Consider the following 19,122-nt stretch of genomic DNA (forward strand, 5'->3'; position numbering starts at 1 on the left):
ACACACACACGACTGCACCCATCCAGAGACACAGACTTGTGGGGTCCCCTGTACAGGTATGTAGGTCATTTTACAGAGGGAATACAACACATAGCTGTGCCCTTCTTCCCAGCCCACCACACACACACACACGAATATTCAATATTCAACATGACATTTAGTTACGGAAATAAAATCCAGCTCCAAGCCTACTGGTAGTTTGGAGAGCCTTCATATTGAATTACATGGATGCATTGTCAGTACTTTCAAGGTATTCCAGAGTAGTAAACGTCACACAGACAGTGTGACTAGAGAGGAGAGTAGAGGTAAGTTTGGAGGGGACTGTGTGGGAGTATTTGAGGATATTTAGAGAGAGTAGCCTTTGCACATAATTATTTTTTTTTAAACTATTTTTAACTGAAATCACATGAAATGTAGAATTTTACTGAACAAAATGAACTGATGGAATTAAAATATGGGAATACATGTTAGGTAAAGCCCAGTGAAGATGAGTGAGATAGTGTGAACTCAGTCCTAAGAGAGTCTTATGTGAAATGGTATCGAGTGCCCACCGTGACTTTGTGCTGTCCTGTGAGGTTGGGCCATTCACACAGCAGCTGGGTTTCAGAGAGGGTTAGCACACAGGGGGTCTCCCCGATGAACACTGTGTAGTTCAACCTGGAGTTACCAGGGGCCGCAGGGATAAGGTTACGACCCTGAGGGGACAAACAGAAACACAATGTCAAACGTTTATCAACATGGCACAGCCTTTCATCCATTGCTAGGAACAGTATAATGAACCTCGTTTTCGACCAGTCAGGCAACTCCCAGGATCCAAGGCTGCTAGCGGACAAGTCTGAAGCTGGCTCCAATGTTGGAGAATACAAGAATTCTAATTGGCAAAAGCTTCAGGAAAACATCTTTTTTTTTTTCAAGTGTCTCTCTCTATGCCAAGGTGTGAGAGGGAGGGCATTGTCTGACAGATCTGTAGCCTTCAACTACAGAGAGAGGAGCAACAAGAGGAGCAGGTGGAGAGAGAGAGAGTGCTGTTCTGCCACCCCCTGCTCCCGTAGCATGAGAGAAGAGCAGACTTCCAATCCTTCTCTCCACAGGGCTCCTCCCGGGCAGGTCACGCCCTGGAACATTTTAGGCATGCATTCTATCCACTATCATTTCACCCTGCGTCAGGCACGCACCCCGACACCACCTCTAGCAACACACATCATATTAGATGCGAAATGAATTCCGTGGCGAATGCAATGCGCATCTCGTAAAATACCCCTGATTATTTCACCAAATTGCTTTTTCTTATTCTCATCACTGTGCTAATGTGGAGGTTAGTTTTAACAAGCCAGGCGGGGGATTCTCTCTGCAATCAGAAAAGGTTTCGTTAATACATTTCATTTAAAGAAATTATAGTTGCTCTGTTTTTTTTTCTATTTCAATTGGCTCACAGGAAAATAATGAAGCACCGCCATCACAATTTTTATGTTTTGAGTCAGAGCTGGGGGATACCTGTACAATCTACATCGAATAATCAGTCGATTATTTTATATAATAGTAGAATTATACACTGTATTTCAATAGGGATTTAAGCTAAACAAATACAATTATATTAATGGTTTATGAGATAGACAGATGAAAGACAAATCCCTGGTAAACATTTAACAACATCAATATCAAGTCATTAAAATGCGTGAGCCTCTCTGATCCTGAGTGTTCACCCCCCGACTCCAGCCACTCTGCTCGGGCTCTTTACCTTGAGGATTAGAGGTGAGGTGGGTTTTAGCTCCAGGACCCCGGTGGGGCTGAGGAGTTCGAACACGGGGTCGGGGTAGTAGCTGAACGTCTCGTTGACCACCATCAGAGCGTGGACGTTGTCCATGTAGAAGCCGATCTCATCCGGCCCACTGCCCGTGTCTGAGAAGCCCCTCTCGGAGTCGGAAACCGACGGGGCCAGGCACACCATCACAGAGTTATTAAACACTGTGCAGTTCTGAGAGGGAAAATTGTTTTTAGTAAAGTGTGATATGACAAATTGTTTGGTCCCCTAGGGAACCCAGGTTGCTGTATTGGTTTATATATATCTCATTATAGGTTCTCTAATCCCCAGCTAAACATTCGTAAGTCTAGGAAAATATTACTGCTTTGGTGTGTTGTGTTTATGTCTCCAGCCATTGCTAGTATTTTCAGAACTGTAATAATCACCTACACTGTATGCTCCTCTACAGGGACCACTAAACATGCTAACCAACATTGAGCACAAGGACCTCAGCAGCATTGTGTCTAGAGGAGAAGCTAGTTTAAACTGAGCACAAGGGACGGGGCATTAGGACACGGTCATTAAGCAGAAGTTGATTCCCTTCTGTTAGAACTGGAGGAAAGGTTAATGGAGCCCCGTGGTGCAAGGTGAGGGGGTGAGGGGGGATTTGCCAACACTGCTTTGTTGTCCTGTGACATTTGAAAGGTTAAACGGCCTGGGGGGGTGTTGGATGTCTTGTTCCAAGGAGCAGGGCAGAAACAAGACACTGAATGGACAGACAGTCTGACGGCCACCTTGGAAGACACACCGTGTGACATGGTGTGTGTAGGTGAGGTGTGTGTGTGTGAGTGAGTTGAGGTGTGAGTGAGGTGTGTCTGTGTGTGAGTTCAAGGTGTGTGTGTGTGACTGAAATGTGTGTGAGTGAGGTGTGAGTGAGGTGTGAGTGAGGTGTGAGTGAGGTGTGTGTGTGTGTGTGTGTGTGTGTGTGTGTGTGTGTGTGTGTGTGTGTGTGTGTGTGTGTGTGTGTGTGTGTGTGTGTGTGTGTGAGTGAGGTGTGAGGCTACACCAACCCTAACGAGCTAATATAGACAATGGGTTGTAGGTTAAAATCAGAGACGGCGCAACGACTTTTTGACAGAGGATGAAGGATTTTTTAGATATGTTTCTGCTTATGATCTCTGAAATTTTTGTAAGGCTATTTGTTAGTCAACTTGTCTATAATTAGATACATGCAGCTTCACCAATAATGTAATAAATCGTTAGAATGAATGCTTCAATCTCGTTGACATCAGTAAAGTTTAATCTGTCATTTCTGCTTTATTCACAGAGAGAAGACATTTAGGGACCGGAGAGAAAATACAATAACAAAACAAAAACGTGAAATGTGGAAAAATTCCAAATGACATCAGTTTGATCATTAGAAAGCTGTTAAAATGACCCAACATGTTTCTGATTAGATTTCACTTGGGGTTGTATTCATATTTTATGTGGTTGAAATACTTTCAGCGTCTATGATGCTGATAAAGATAGCACCTCTACAGACTCTAATTGTGCATTCGCATTCTCTCAAGATGCAAAAATAAATGTATCATATTTCCATTTCTGTTCCCAACTCAAAATGTAGCATATATTTGGGGTATCATTTTACTGCAAGAAATGCTTAATTCTGCAGGAGTTTATATGAAGGCTATTTGAGAGGTTATTGACCTACAGTCAATGTCTAGATTTCAGTTTCCATTTAACCCATCTAAACAGTAGGCTACAGTTCCCTTGACGTGCCATAGGCCTATTTGAAGTCCCCATCTTGTGACTGTTGAATTTGTACAGCGCTTCACAATCATCATACATTACTGCCATCATCCTCTTTCACCACTTCACCAAATCTTTCCCAAACAACATTCATTTTCCAGCCCTCCTTTCTCTTCATTTTCAACTCTCCATTTTGCAGCATTTCTCTTATTGAATTAAACTCTGACTTTGTCCTTTTTGTCTTTGTAGAGCAACGTTAACTTTGTCTGCACGTTCCCAAAAGCATTTGTCGATGGGCATGTAGGCTATTTGGCGCGCGTACAGTTAGGACCTAAAGTTAAGGCTTATGCTATAATGACAGATAGCCCCGAAAATTGAAAGAAAAACCTAAATTACATAAGAATTATACATTTATGGATTTTTTAAGGTATTGTTTTCGTCGGGGACTACGGGTTATGAGTCAACCCGCAAATCACTAGCGTGTGAGTGAGGCGTGTGTGTGTGAGTGAGATGTGTAAAAGTGAGTGATCTGTGTGTGAGTGAGTGAGTGAGTGAGTGAGTGAGTGAGTGAGGTGTGTGTATTGAGGGGTCTGGCCAGGTTCATACTCACATGGAAAGACTCGGCAGAGCCATACTTAGCTCTGATCTTGGGCTCTCTGATGGTGGCTAGGTTAGTACCGCTGATGGTCAACAGGGTTCCACCACTGACGAGACAAAATAATAACTTGCTTAACAATTATGTAAATGTGAACATGCATAACAAATTAGAAGACATCAGTAGATTGAAGTATATTCAGTTGCCAGCATTGGGTGAAGTGGTGAATATACACCCTGAATATAAGATGTGTTGTATGTGTACTGTAAGTACTAGGAGACAGTCACAAATGGAGTGACTAGTTACAATCACAGTGTCTGGAAAGCCCATGCATAATAACACCCACTATGTCTGGGAAGTAATGCGTGCCTTCATCCCCTGTGCTTTCCTTTATCTACCCTGGTGAGTGCTGTGTTCTCTGCTGTCGACTTCCTTTCCCCTAAATGCATGGACAGGCAGCTTCTGGCCGAGGCTGGGGCTGAGGCTGAGGCTGAGGTTGAGACTGGGGATGAGGCTGGTGCTGGGGCTGAGACTGGGGATAAGGCTGAGACTGCCTTAATACAGCTGGAAGCCGACACCAACTTCTCCACAGAAGTATTTGTGTAAAGCCTCTACCTCCAGCCCGGCTCTCAGAAAGCCCTCTTAACTCAGCTATACGCTTAACGCTTAACCGACGGGACATCTCTCTCTCTCTTCCCCACCAGCGCAGCCCCAGTACCATCCAGAGCCCCAGCTCCATCCAGAGCCCCAGTCCCATCCAGAGCCCCATCCAGAGCCCCAGTCCCAGCGCCACCCCCATCCAGAGCCCCAGTCCCATCCAGAGCCCCAGTCCCATCCAGAGCCCCAGTCCCAGCCCCATCCAGAGCCCCAGTCCCACCCCCATCCAGAGCCCCATTCCCATGCAGAGCCCCAGTCCCATCCAGAGCCCCAGTCCCACCCCCATCCAGAGCCCCAGTCCCAGCCCCATCCAGACCCCAGCCCCAGGCCCCATGCCCAGCTCTAGCCCCAGCCCCACCCAGACCCCAGGCCCCATGCCCAGCTCTAGCCCCAGCCCCACCCAGACCCCATGCCCAGCTCTAGCCCCAGCCCTATCCAGACCCCAGCCCCAGTCCCCATGCCCAGCTCTAGCCCCAGCCCCATCTAGACCCCAGACCCAGGCCCAGCCCCCATGCCCAGCTCTAGCCCCAGCCCCACCCAGACCCCAGCACCCGGCCCCATGCCCAGCTCTAGCCCCAGCCACAATCTGCATGGAGCTCAGCAACATGGCTCCACTGGGCTTTGACAAAGTAACTTAGTGAATGGATTCCTGCATTTTCCTCTCCTTTTTCATTCTCTCTCAATTACTCTAGCGCTTCCCTTCTACTTTGTTAATCGTATTCTCTCTTTGCTGTATATTATGAAGCAATTTAGCAGCCACTTATTCAATCAATAAGCTATTTATTTTATTTTTTTCACTCCAGAAAACCAAGAAGTGTTTTAATCTAGTCTCTTTTTTCAGAAAGTTACAAATACGATATGAGCACATCTACAGTGCCTTGCGAAAGTATTCGGCCCCCTTGAACTTTGCAACCTTTTGCCACATTTCAGGCTTCAAACATAAAGATATAAAATTTTATTTTTTTGTGAGAATCAACAACAAGTGGGACACAATCATGAAGTGGAACGACATTTATTGGATATTTAAAACTTTTTTAACTAATAAAAAACGGAAAAATTGGGCGTGCAAAATTATTCAGCCCCCTTAAGTTAATACTTTGTAGCGCCACCTTTTGCTGCGATTACAGCTGTAAGTCGCTTGGGGTATGTCTCTATCAGTTTTGCACATCGAGAGACTGACATTTTTTCCCATTCCTCCTTGCAAAACAGCTCGAGCTCAGTGAGGTTGGATGGAGAGCATTTGTGAACAGCAGTTTTCAGTTCTTTCCACAGATTCTCGATTGGATTCAGGTCTGGACTTTGACTTGGCCATTCTAACACCTGGATATGTTTATTTTTGAACCATTCCATTGTAGATTTTGCTTTATGTTTTGGATCATTGTCTTGTTGGAAGACAAATCTCCGTCCCAGTCTCAGGTCTTTTGCAGACTCCATCAGGTTTTCTTCCAGAATGGTCCTGTATTTGGCTCCATCCATCTTCCCATCAATTTTAACCATCTTCGCTGTCCCTGCTGAAGAAAAGCAGGCCCAAACCATGATGCTGCCACCACCATGTTTGACAGTGGGGATGGTGTGACCAGGGTGATGAGCTGTGTTGCTTTTACGCCAAACATAACATTTTGCATTGTTGCCAAAAAGTTCAATTTTGGTTTCATCTGACCATAGCACTTTCTTCCACATGTTTGGTGTGTCTCCCAGGTGGCTTGTGGCAAACTTTAAACGACACTTTTTATGGATATCTTTAAGAAATGGCTTTCTTCTTGCAACTCTTCCATAAAGGCCAGATTTGTGCAATATACGACTGATTGTTGTCCTATGGACAGAGTCTCCCACCTCAGCTGTAGATCTCTGCAGTTCATCCAGAGTGATCATGGGCCTCTTGGCTGCATCTCTGATCAGTCTTCTCCTTGTATGAGCTGAAAGTTTAGAGGGACGGCCAGGTCTTGGTAGATTTGCAGTGGTCTGATACTCCTTCCATTTCAATATTATCACTTGCACAGTGCTCCTTGGGATGTTTAAAGCTTGGGAAATCTTTTTGTATCCAAATCCGGCTTTAAACTTCTTCACAACAGTATCTCGGACCTGCCTGGTGTGTTCCTTGTTCTTCATGATGCTCTCTGCGCTTTTGACGGACCTCTGAGACTATCACAGTGCAGGTGCATTTATACGGAGACTTGATTACACACAGGTGGATTGTATTTATCATCATTAGTCATTTAGGTCAACATTGGATCATTCAGAGATCCACACTGAACTTCTGGAGAGAGTTTGCTGCACTGAAAGTAAAAGGGCTGAATAATTTTGCACGCCCAATTTTTCAGTTTTTGATTTGTTAAAAAAGTTTGAAATATCCAATAAATGTCGTTCCACTTCACGATTGTGTCCCACTTGTTGTTGATTCTTCACAAAAAAATACAGTTTTATATCTTTATGTTTGAAGCCTGAAATGTGGCAAAAGGTCGCAAAGTTTAAGGGGGCCGAATACTTTCGCAAGGCACTGTAAATCTACCAGTATACAACTCCCTATTCAAAACATTGCAATGTAGTGAATGTGCACTGCAGTTAACATAGACATGAAAGTGGAACTTTGTGAACAGATGAACAACATGTTGTTCACACATCTCCTAGCCACTGGTTTATGCTATGCTGCCATTTAGGCCTGTAGCGATCACATTAATCACCTGAGACAATTTTGTCTTTGAGAGATCCAGGAATCTCAGTCATTTGTTTTTCATTTGTTCATGTATGTGTACATGTGTTCCTGTCTGTTTTTCTGATTGCTGTTATGCACTGGGCCAGATGGAGCCCAGATATGAGGTGAATCGCTAGAGACATTGGGGCGGGCAGTCAGTCGGTTAGCCCATTCACCCATCCAGGCTAAGGCTCTGTAGCCACCTTCACCCCCTCCACACACAGAGCACAGAGGCATGGGGGGTCTGGGGCAGCGGTTGGGCCACAGCTGCTCCACAGCCAGTCCCACAGAGCGATGGGAATACTCCCCATTCCATTCCAACAGCCTATTATATAAATCTATTGTAGATGAAGAAGGTAGTGGTGTCAACAGAGACAGAAGGGGGGGGGGGGGGGGGGGGGGGGGGGGGGGGGGGCTGTGGAATCTTGTAACAGTGCTGTGGTTTAACATGTTTACCAGGAAGCAGAGCGATCTGTGTCAAAGTGGGCTTTTCACAAGGTTGTGTATTTACAGACATACGCATGGTGATCAGTGGTACGCCCCTCGCTAACTCGTAGGACATCTCCAAGTGTCTCTTATACAGAGGTGCCACTGTAGCTACACTACTGTAACCCAGACCAGCACCAGAGAACCAGGCGATAAGCATGTAAATACCCAGATCTCCTCCCTACCTAGCGATACTCCAGTCGGGTTCGATCCTCAGGACGGTGGGGTCGTCAGTGTAGTTGTATTTGACCTCTGGGTTCCTCAGCTCTGCAGAGTCAATGTCCACCATGACTGGTGTGCTGCCTGGGGTCAACCCTGCTGGGGTCACACACACTATCTCCCGGGAATTCCTCCTGCAGGGAAAGAGAGGGTGGTTAAAGGTTGATATAGATGACTGCTTTTCTTGTCAATGTAACTGGTAAAGGTCCAGTGCACCTCTCTCCCTGAAAACTAAATGACAATACCTGTAAGAACATGAAAGAGCGTTTCATGGACAAAATACTGATGATTTGTTCTGTGTGTGTTTCCCATTGGCATTGATTTATACTGTCCACTACTAGTCATAGCGCACAATATCTACAATATCTAATATGAAGCACTGTTGAATGATGCTTGAATTTGTGGGAAAGTGCCGCAGTCTTTCTAGGAGTGAAGAAGAGTGATTCTGGTGCGATTCCCAGGTCCTGCCTGGAGATGTGCCTGCAATGTCTCCTCTGATTCCCCTCGCCCCGTTTCCATGGGAACACACTGAACAATGTACGCTCCACAAACCTTCCCAAGACCGCACATATTTTGACAAGGTGTTTGTGACAAATAACAAAACAAGAATGAGGCAAACACAGAAAGGAAGAGAGGGAAGGAGACAACACCACAGAAAAAAAGGATAATCTGCTAGATTACCTTTTAATGGAAAGAAATGGAAATAGTGTTTTACTATCCATGCTAACAGTGTAAACAAAGCTTGGATGAAAACAAAGACCTACCGTAGCGCTGTGGGATGTATGCACATTAGCAAGATTACATGCACATACTGCATATGACATAGGAAAAACACAGACAACGCAGACACTCACAGACTGCATCTTAAACACTGACACTTCCAGTCAACGGAGGATCAGCGGGAGGTGTGGGTATTATTCATATTTATATCATTTTTTAAGGGGGTAGATCAGCTTTAATATTGCAGATAGATTAGTAGCTTCCATCAATGTAATTGTCTGCATAATTTCCAGTCGCCCATATATTTCTTTGCATATACACGCACGCACGCTCGCGCGCGCACACACACACACACACACACACACACACACACACACACACACACACACACACACACACACACACACACACACACACACACACACACACACACACACACACACACACACACACACACACACAGTGAGGGAAAAAAGTTTGACAAAGAAATGATCAGTCTATAATTTTAATAGTAGGTTTATTTGAACTGTGAAAGACAGAATAACAACAAAAACATCCAGAAAAACGCATGTCAAAAATGATATAAATTGATTTGCATTTTAATGAGGGAAAAAAGTATTTGACCCCTCTGCAAAACATTACTTTGTACTTGGTGGCAAAACCCTTGGCAATCACAGAGGTCGGATGTTTCTTGTAGTTAGCCACCAGGTTGAAACATCTCAGGAGGGATTTTGTCCCACTCCTCTTTGCAGATCTTCTCCAAGTCATTAAGGTTTCGAGGCTGACGTATGGCAACTCAAACCTTCAGCTCCCTCCAGAGATTTTCTATGGCATTAAGGTATGGAGACTGGCTAGGCCACTCCAGGACCTTAATGTGCTTCTTCTTGAGCCACTCCTTAGTTGCCGTGGTCGTGTGTTTTGGGTCATTGTCATGCTGGAATATCCATCCTCGACCCATTTTCAATGCCCTGGCTGAGGGAAGGAGGTTCTTCCCCTTAGCAGAAAAACACCCACAAAGCATAATGTTTCCACCTCCATGTTTGACGGTGGGGATGGTGTTCTTGGGGTCATAGGCAACATTCCTCCTCCTCCAAACACGGCGAGTTGAGTTGATGTCAAAGAGCTCCATTTTGGTCTCATCTGACCACAACACTTTCACCCAGTTGTCCTCTGAATCATTCAGATGATCATTGGCAAACTTCTGACGGGCATGTATATGTGCTTTCTTGAGCAGGAGGACCTTGCGGGGGCTGCAGGATTTCAGTCCTTCATGGCGTAGTGTGTTACCAATTGTTTTCTTGGTGACTATGGTCCCAGCTGCCTTGAGATCATTGACAAGATCCTCCCGTGTAGTTCTGGGCTGATTCCTCACCGTTCTCATGATGATTGCAACTCCACGAGGTGAGATCTTGCATGGAGCCCCAGGCCGAGGGAGATTGACAGTTATTTTGTGTTTCTTCCATTTGCGAATAATCGCACCAACTGTTATCACCTCCTCACCAAGCTGCTTGGCGATGGTCTTGTAGCCCATTCCAGCCTTGTGTAGGTCTACAATCTTGTCCCTGACATCCTTGGAGAGCTCCTTGGTCTTGGCCATGGTGGAGAGTTTGGAATCTGATTGATTGATTGCTTCTGTGGACAGGTGTCTTTTATTCAGGTAACAAACTGAGATTAGGAGCACTCCTTTTAAGAGTGTATAAAAGACACCTGAGAGCCAGAAATCTTTCTGATTGAGAGGGGGTCAAATACTTATTTCCCTCATTAAAATGCAAATCAATTTATATAATTTTTGACATGCGTTTTTCTGGATATTTTTGTTGTTATTCTGTCTTTCACTGTTCAAATAAACCTACTATTAAAATTATAGACTGATCATTTCTTTGTCAGTTGGCAAACGTACAAAATCAGCAGGGGATCAAATACTTTTTTCCCTCACTGTACATACATTCATACATACATACATACATACAGTTGAAGTCTGAAGTGTACATACACCTTAGCCAAATACATTTAAACTCAGTTTTTCACAATTCCTGATGTCAGCATAATACTAGAGAGAATGCTTTATTTCAGCTTTTATTTCTTTCATCACATTCCCAGTGGGTCAGAAGTTTACATACACTAAATTTGTATTTGGTAGCATTGCCTTTCAATAAATTGGGTGAACTTTGGCTCATTCCTCCTGACAGAGCTGGTGTAACGGAGTTAGGTTTGTAGGCCTCCTTGCTGGAAGTATGCTTGGGGTCATTGTCCATTTAGAAGATCCATTCGCGACCATGCTTTAACTTCCTGATTGATGTCTTGAGATGTTGCTTCAATATATCCGCAGAATTTTTCCAACTCATGATGCCATCCATTTTGTGATGTGCACCAGTCCCTCCTGCAGCAAAGCACCACCACAACAAGATGCTGCCACCTCTGTGCTTCACGGTTGGGATGGTGTTCTTTGGCTTGCAAGACTCCCCCCTTTTCCTCCAAACATAACAATGGTCATTATGGCCAAACAGTTATATTTTGTTTCATCAGACCTTTCATCATCAGACATTTCTCCAAAAAGTACGACCTTTCTCCCCATGTGCAGTTGCAAACCGTAGACTGGCTTTTTTATGGTGATTTTGGAGCAGTGGCTTCTTCCTTGCTGAGCGGTATTATGTCAATATAGGACTTGTTTTACTGTGGATGCTTTTGTACCTGTTTCCTCCAGCATCTTCACAAGGTCCTTTGCTGTTGTCCTGGGGTTGATTTGCACTTTTCGCACCAAAATACGTTCATCTCTAGGAGACAGAACGCGTCTCCTTCCTGAGCGGTATGACGGCTGCGTGGTCCCATGGTGTTTATACTTGCGTACTATTGTTTGCACAGATGAACGTGGTACCTTCAGGCGTTTGGAAATTGCTCCCAAGGATGAACCAGACTTGTGGAGGTCTACAATTGTTTTTCTGAGGTCTTGGCTGATTTCTTTTGATTTTCCCATGATTTCAAGCAAAGAGGAACTGAGTTTGAAGGTAGGCCTTGAAATACAATCCACGGGTACACCTCCAATTGACTCAAATGATGTCAATTAGCCTATCAGAAGCTTCTAAAGCCATGACATCCTTTTCTGTAATTTTCCAAGCTGTTTAAAGGCTCAGTCAACTTAGTGTATATAAACTTCTGACCCACTGGAATTGTGATACAGTGAATTATAAGTGAAATAATCTGTCTGTAAACAATTGTTGGAAAAATTACTTGTGTCATGCACAAAGTATATGTCCTAACCAACTTACCAAAACTATAGTTTGTTAACAAGAAATTTGTGGAGTGGTTGAAAAACTAGTTTTAATGACTCCAACCTAAGTGTATGCGACATCAACTGTACATACACAGATAAATACATTCAAATACACATACAGTACCAGTGAAAAGTTTGAACACACCTACTCATTCAAGGGTTTATCTTTATTTTTACTATTTTCCATATTGTAAGCTTGGCGGGCTCCCATGCCTCCCTCGGCCGGCTCGTCGGGCTCCCGTACTTGCCTCGGCCGGGTCGTCGGGCTCCCGTGCCTGCCTCGTCGGGCTCCCGTGCCTGCCTCGGCCGGCTCCCGTGCCTCCCTCGGCCGGCTCTACGGGTTCCTGCGCCTCAGTGGGAATGAGGTGTGTCCAAACTTTTGACTGGTACTGTAAATGGGGGTATTTCACTGAGAGTCCTGGCTCTGGTCCAGCAAGAGGTCTAAATTAGTCAGAGGCTGGCAGAGCCATCTCCCCTCACTCCTGCATCTCCTCTCACCCCACTCCCCCTGTATCTCCCCTCACTCCCCCTGCATCTCCTCTCACTCACCCTGCATCTCCTCTCACCCCCCCTGTATCTCCTCTCACTCACCCTGCATCTCCTCTCACTCCCCCTGTATCTCCTCTCACTCCCCCTGCATCTCCTCTCACTCCCCCTGCATCTCCTCTCACTCCCCCTGCATCTCCTCTCACTCCCCCTGTATCTCCTCTCACTCCCCCTGCATCTCCTCTCACTCACCCTGTATCTCCTCTCACTCCCCCTGCATCTCCTCTAACTCACCCTGCATCTCCCCTCACTCCCCCTGCATCTCCCCTCACTCCCCCTGTATCTCCTCTCACTCACCCTGCATCTCCTCTCACTCCCCCTGCATCTCCTCTCACTCCCCCTGCATCTCCCCTCACTCCCCCTGTATCTCCTCTCACTCCCCCTGCATCTCCTCTCACTCCCCCTGCATCTCCTCTCACTCCCCCTGTATCTCCTCTCACTCCCCCTGCATCTCCTCTCACTCACCCTGTATCTCCTCTCACTCCCCCTGCATCTCCTCTAACTCACCCTGCATCTCCCCTCACTCCCCCTGCATCTCCCCTCACTCCCCCTGTATCTCCTCTCACTCACCCTGCATCTCCTCTCACTCCCCCTGCATCTCCTCTCACTCCCCCTGCATCTCCCCTCACTCCCCCTGTATCTCCTCTCACTCACCCTGCATCTCCTCTCACTCCCCCTGCATCTCCTCTCACTCCCCCTGCATCTCCTCTCACTCCCCCTGCATCTCCTCTCACTCCCCCTGCATCTCCCCTCACTCACGCTGTATCTCCTCTCACTCCCCCTGCATCTCCCCTCACTCACCCTGTATCTCCTCTCACTCACCCTGTATCTCCCCCCACTCCCCCTGTATCTACCCTCACTCTCCCTGTATCTCCCCCCACTCCCCCTGTATCTACCCCCACCCTCACTCCCCCTGCATCTCCTCTCACTCACCCTGTATCTCCCCCCACTCCCCCTGCATCTCCTCTCACTCACCCTGTATCTCCCCCCACTCCCCCTGTATCTACCCTCGCCCCACTCCCCCTGCATCTCCTCTCACTCACCCTGTATCTCACCCCACTCCCCCTGTATGTCCCCTCACTCCCCCTGAACCCACCCTGAACCCCCCCACTCCCCCTGTATCTACCCCCACCCTCACTCTCCCTGTATCTCCCCCCACTCCCCCTGTATGTCCCCTCACTCCCCCTGAACCCTCCCCCCACCCCCTGTATTTACCCTCACCCCACTCCCCCTGTATCTCCCCCCACTCCCCCTGCATCTCCTCTCACTCTCCCTGTATCTACCCTCACCCCACTCCCCCTGTATCTCCCCCCACTCCCCCTGCATCTCCTCTCACTCTCCCTGTATCTCCCCCCACTCCCCCTGTATGTCCCCTCACTCCCCCTGAACCCTCCCCCCACTCCCCCTGTATCTACCCTCACCCCACCTCTCACCCCACTCCCCCTGTATGTCCTCTCACTCCCCCTGAACCCACCCTGAACCCCCCCACTCCCCCTGTATCTACCCTCACCCCACCTCTCACCCCACTCCCCTGTATGTCCCCTCACTCCCCCTGAACCCTCCCCCTGAACCCTCCCCCTGTATCTACCCTCACCCCACTCCCCCTGTATCTCCCCCCACTCCCCCTGCATCTCCTCTCACTCTCCCTGTATCTACCCTCACCCCACTCCCCCTGTATCTCCCCCCACTCCCCCTGCATCTCCTCTCACTCTCCCTGTATCTCCCCCCACTCCCCCTGTATGTCCCCTCACTCCCCCTGAACCCACCCTGAACCCCCCCACTCTCCCTGTATCTCCCCCCACTCCCCCTGTATGTCCCCTCACTCCCCCTGAACCCACCCTGAACCCCCCCACTCCCCCTGTATCTCCCCCCACTCCCCCTGTATGTCCCCTCACTCCCCCTGAACCCTCCCCCCACTCCCCCTGTATCTACCCTCACCCCACCTCTCACCCCACTCCCCCTGTATGTCCTCTCACTCCCCCGTCACCCCCCCACTCCCCCTGTATCTACCCCCACCCTCACTCCCCCTGTATCTCCCCTCACCCCACATCTTCCCTCACTGCCCTTGTATGTCCCCTCACCCCACTCCCCCTGTATGTCCCCTCACCCCACATCTCACCCCACTCCCCCTGTATGTCCCCCCCCCCACTCCCTCTGTATCTACCCTCACCCCACATCTCCCCTCACCCCACCTCTCACCCCACTCCCCCTGTATGTCCCCTCACCCCCCCCCCCCCCCCCCCCACTCCCTCTGTATCTACCCTCACCCCACATCTCCCCTCACCCCACCTCTCACCCCACTCCCCCTGTATGTCCCCTCACTCCCCCTGAACCCACCCTGTACCCCCCCCCCCCCCCCCCCCCGGTAGGAACCTGGCACTCACACTACCTGGCTGGGCTCTACCTAACTCTCAGCTGCAATGCAGAGCAGCCCCATTTTCAACAGGCAGTCTGTTAATATTCCTCATACAGGTGTAGACTGAGATCTACTGTACCCTGCACTAGGTGTTGCACAGCAATGGGTCGACTCCACTGTGGTATGAGCTAAAGACAGGAAGTCTGAATTGACAGACTGACACTCACTTTTTGAAGTGGCAGAGGTGGCGTCCGATGTTGACAGACACAGAGCTGCCGGCGTTGAGGTGGTTGCCCTCGATGGTGATCCTGGTGCCCCCTGAGAGAGGGCCCTGGGCAGGCAGCACCCGCGTGAAGAAGGGAGTCTGTAGAAGGGGGACCCATAAGACACGTTTATTATGCAATCAACAAAATTACCAATAATCATTGTCTAATGTAAGGATCCATCCACCCCTGACCATGGCTGTGTCACCTGGGTGCTACTTACCACGAAGGTAAATGCTCGGGGTGAGAGGGCCCTGTAGTCTGCCAGGCAGTCCCTCACACACACCTCCACGTTAGCCTCCTGCACCCGGTAGCCTGTGGCGTCATTCAGCAAACACACAATTCTGTAGGAGAGAGGGGTGATGGTAGGGAAGGTATGAGAGAGAAAAGGGGAGAGGGAGGAGGGGAGAGGAGTTAGGGACACATGGGAAGACACACGTGTTGAGCTCACCTGTAGCTACAGTAGAGCTGTCTGATATTTGTGTAGTGATTCCTCCAATTTGAAAGGGAGCATCTACCATCTAAATGCTCTATGGAGAGATTGTTTGATCTATCTAAATTCAAATATTGAGCTGTATATAGAGGGAGCAGGGAGGTCAAAGGAGAGGAAAGAGAAAGCTGAAGAGGACCTCTATACACTGAGCAGAGGAAGAAGATAACAGACAGGTGAAGAGAGATGGACAGAAGGACAATGTCAACAGGAAGCAGAAGAGGATGAGAGGGGATATACACTGAGAGGAGGAGGGAGATAGAGGGCACTTGTAGGAGGCGTGGGTGAGCGTGGTGAGTGCCAGGCAGCTGAGCCTCATCACCTCTCCGAGCTGATGTACTCCTCTTCGATGGGGATACAGGGCACCTTGCCCAGACGCACTCCTGTCTGGATGTCCCTGAACTGTAGGCCCAGGTTCTCCCCCGTGATGGTCAGTCTGGTGCCCCCCTGTCTCGGCCCTGTCTCCGGAAACAGCTGCAAGACAAACACACAGGGAGGGAGGAAGGGAAGTAGGGAGGGAGGGAGAGAAGAAGATCATTGTCAGAACCAATGACTGTATGGTAAGAAGTCAGTGAGAGGCAAGGTAAGGCCAACACCTTGTACTGTAAGTCTACGCAGGGCAGACTAAATGGCACTTTGTGTGGGAGACTCTGTCTGCTGCACAGACCCTATGGACGCTCTAGTCCAGGGCACCTGGTTAGATTGTGCTTAGGAGCATTTTTTAAAACTCTTTCCATGGTTAAAGTAGGAAGAAATAGATGTCATTGTTGAACACATTTGTGAGGGTGCTACAAATACTATCATCATTATATTCAAATATTGAATAACTTGGACATATTGAATGATGTTATATTGTGCTCATTTCCCTATGGTGGACAGAATGTGTGACTACATTACACAGACTAATGTTTTCACCACAACAATTCCAGGAAATACATATCCTTTTTACCTCAGATTTGTGATGTGAGTATGAAAGTTAATAGGCAGCACGACCTCACAAAATCGATTGCTTAAAACAGACCCATCTTTTTGGTTTAGTACCAGTGGTTTTGTTATATGTGCCAGTCCGTAGTGGGACTTCAGAGTGCAGCTGTATTGTCAGACCACGCTGGCTAGAATATTTGATTAGAAATGTCTCTGGCCTCACTTGAATTCATGGATTTGAGGGTTAAGTTATCATTCAAATGAAAGCCAACCCCTGTCGCTATTTAGAAACCAATTTGGGGGTTTGTTGAAATGATCTACTCCATTATAAGTTATAAGAGATATAAGATGATAAGTAGCTATGACAGGTTGTCTTCTATCGAAAGATACTGTATGCATACCAATGTTAATTGAGGTTTATCTGTTAGAAGAGTGCAAACAGTAGTCGACATATCACAGGAGTTACTGTAGCATCCCAGTTGCATTGATTTCAATACAATATCAACGTGAGCGCTTCATTTGCATGCGCTATTGATTAGTAGACAGTAGAACAAGCTAATCAATTCCAGTCTTGAGTGACCGCTTGGTAAATATAGGTGTGCAATTTATAAGGTACTAATTTAGCAAATACAAGTAATCTGAACACAAGTGTAAAACGTGTGTAGGGAGTAACCATTCTTCCAAATGTCAACTTATTAGAGTATATTGATTATGAATATTATGAATATCTAAAACCGGTGTTTTGAGACTCAACCATCAATCAAAAAACCATGACAACAGGAAGCAGCAGCGGTATAATTAAAAAAAAAATGTTTTAAATGGTACTTTTAACATGAATTTTTACACAGGATTCTAATTTATCAGTTAATCTACTGAATGAGCCCAAAAATGTGCTATGATATATTGATTTTGATGATATTAGTGATATAGTGAAAATATGTTTGTCTTGGCTACTCTTTCTCTCGCGTTCACCCACACACCATAATCCAGCAAGCCGTGTTTTAATGAAGAAAAATCACCCATCCGCTTTGAAAAACAGAAAAACCTTGCGTGGCGCACAGCGAAAGGCCTCTTCCCCACCTAATTGAAAGTTATTACACCGGCTCCCGCATCGCCATTCTGTGGCAGCATGTCACACGGCAGCTTCATAATGTGATTTATTTAGCCAAATTACTCCCCGTAACGAGGACAGGTGTGGCATGACAAAACAAATATGATGACTGATGTGAGGCGGCAGCATCCGGGAGGCGGCTTCTAACAACCATCACGAGGTAATTATGGGTAATCTCACTGGCTGCCTGTTCCACAACCTGGTTGGCTGGGCAGAGCGTGTCAGGGAAACGGCGCCCTGGCGTGTCCTGAGGCATTATTGCGTTTCATTGGCTGGCCACCCCTGGGTTCTGATGTGGCCCCAGTAGCAATCCCCAGCGGCTAGGCTTTCACAGGCAGCCTAACCTCACTCAGCCCCAGTGCTATGCCTCTACCACATAATGACAAGGCAGCGGTGCTGTAAAAGCCGAGTGTGGCAGAATGGTGGTTGCTAGAGGTCTGTGCTGTAGGCCGTCAAACCAGTGTGGAGCAGGGCTACAGCAGGGTGACGCCAGTGTGGTTGGACTGGGAACTAGGGACACATGCCCACACGGGCTGAGGCAGGCTGTAAATTGGGTTGTTAATGTACTCAAAGAGAGGCTGGGGAAGGAAGACAGTTATGCTGACAGCCAATGGTAGGAGACCATGTTTCTGGAACCACTCAACACATAGGCAACAACATTTAGAGAAATACAATGTATTGCATAGTTGTCAAACACAGTATGAACCTACCCTGACACTGCCAAATTGTGTAGGGTAGTTTTGGTCAGGGAGGAGTGAGGGGGTTGTAATGAGGGGGGTGAAGCTGAGGGGCCACTCCTATACCCATAATAACAACTACAACAGTGTGAATGGTGGAGCAGATGTCCTCTATTTGGTTCCTGCTTTTTATCTTACAGGCTCCAATCTCCCTCAGAAAGCATTGTAAACAGACCTCCTAGGGTCTGACACACAACATTGTCTGTGATCTTCAGAGGCGTCTCTGCTCTATAGCCTTTCTAGTTTGTTTGCTCATCTTATGAGTTCTCAGTCTGACCCCTGGGAACCTCTAGGACCTGTCACGATGAAAACACTGGCCTCTGGACACTGAACTCTGGCCTCTGAACTCCGAAGTTAAAACAGTGAAGTAGGGTGTTTTAATTGGTTTCAGAGGGGTCGTTTCACATGACCCCCTCCCCCCTCCCCCCCCCCCCCACACACACACACACATACACACCCTGACGCAAGGAGAGAGAGAGCGAGAGAGATAGAAAGAGAGAGAGAAAGAGAGAGAGCGAATAAGAGCCCATTTATACAGCAGAATACCTCATTGCTCCACTTGGAT

At 47.4% G+C, this 19,122-nt stretch overlaps 1 protein-coding gene across 2 annotated transcripts in view; it reads right to left on the reverse strand.

Annotated features, from left to right (window-relative positions):
- Positions 1 to 19,122, reverse strand: part of plxna1a (plexin A1a) — a 279,597-nt gene that overhangs the window by 33,190 nt on the left and 227,285 nt on the right. For both annotated transcript variants that reach the window (XM_036988338.1, XM_036988339.1), the window contains exons 13-19: positions 16,108 to 16,259; positions 15,519 to 15,639; positions 15,260 to 15,396; positions 8,106 to 8,273; positions 4,101 to 4,194; positions 1,739 to 1,975; positions 552 to 695 (exon numbers count right to left, since the gene is read on the reverse strand). In XM_036988338.1, coding sequence (XP_036844233.1) covers positions 552 to 695; positions 1,739 to 1,975; positions 4,101 to 4,194; positions 8,106 to 8,273; positions 15,260 to 15,396; positions 15,519 to 15,639; positions 16,108 to 16,259 — 1,053 coding nt within the window. The remainder of the gene's footprint in view (positions 1 to 551; positions 696 to 1,738; positions 1,976 to 4,100; positions 4,195 to 8,105; positions 8,274 to 15,259; positions 15,397 to 15,518; positions 15,640 to 16,107; positions 16,260 to 19,122) is intronic.

This window comes from Oncorhynchus mykiss, chromosome 9 (genome assembly GCF_013265735.2).
Source record: "Oncorhynchus mykiss isolate Arlee chromosome 9, USDA_OmykA_1.1, whole genome shotgun sequence".
NCBI classification, from domain to species: Eukaryota; Metazoa; Chordata; class Actinopteri; order Salmoniformes; family Salmonidae; genus Oncorhynchus; species Oncorhynchus mykiss.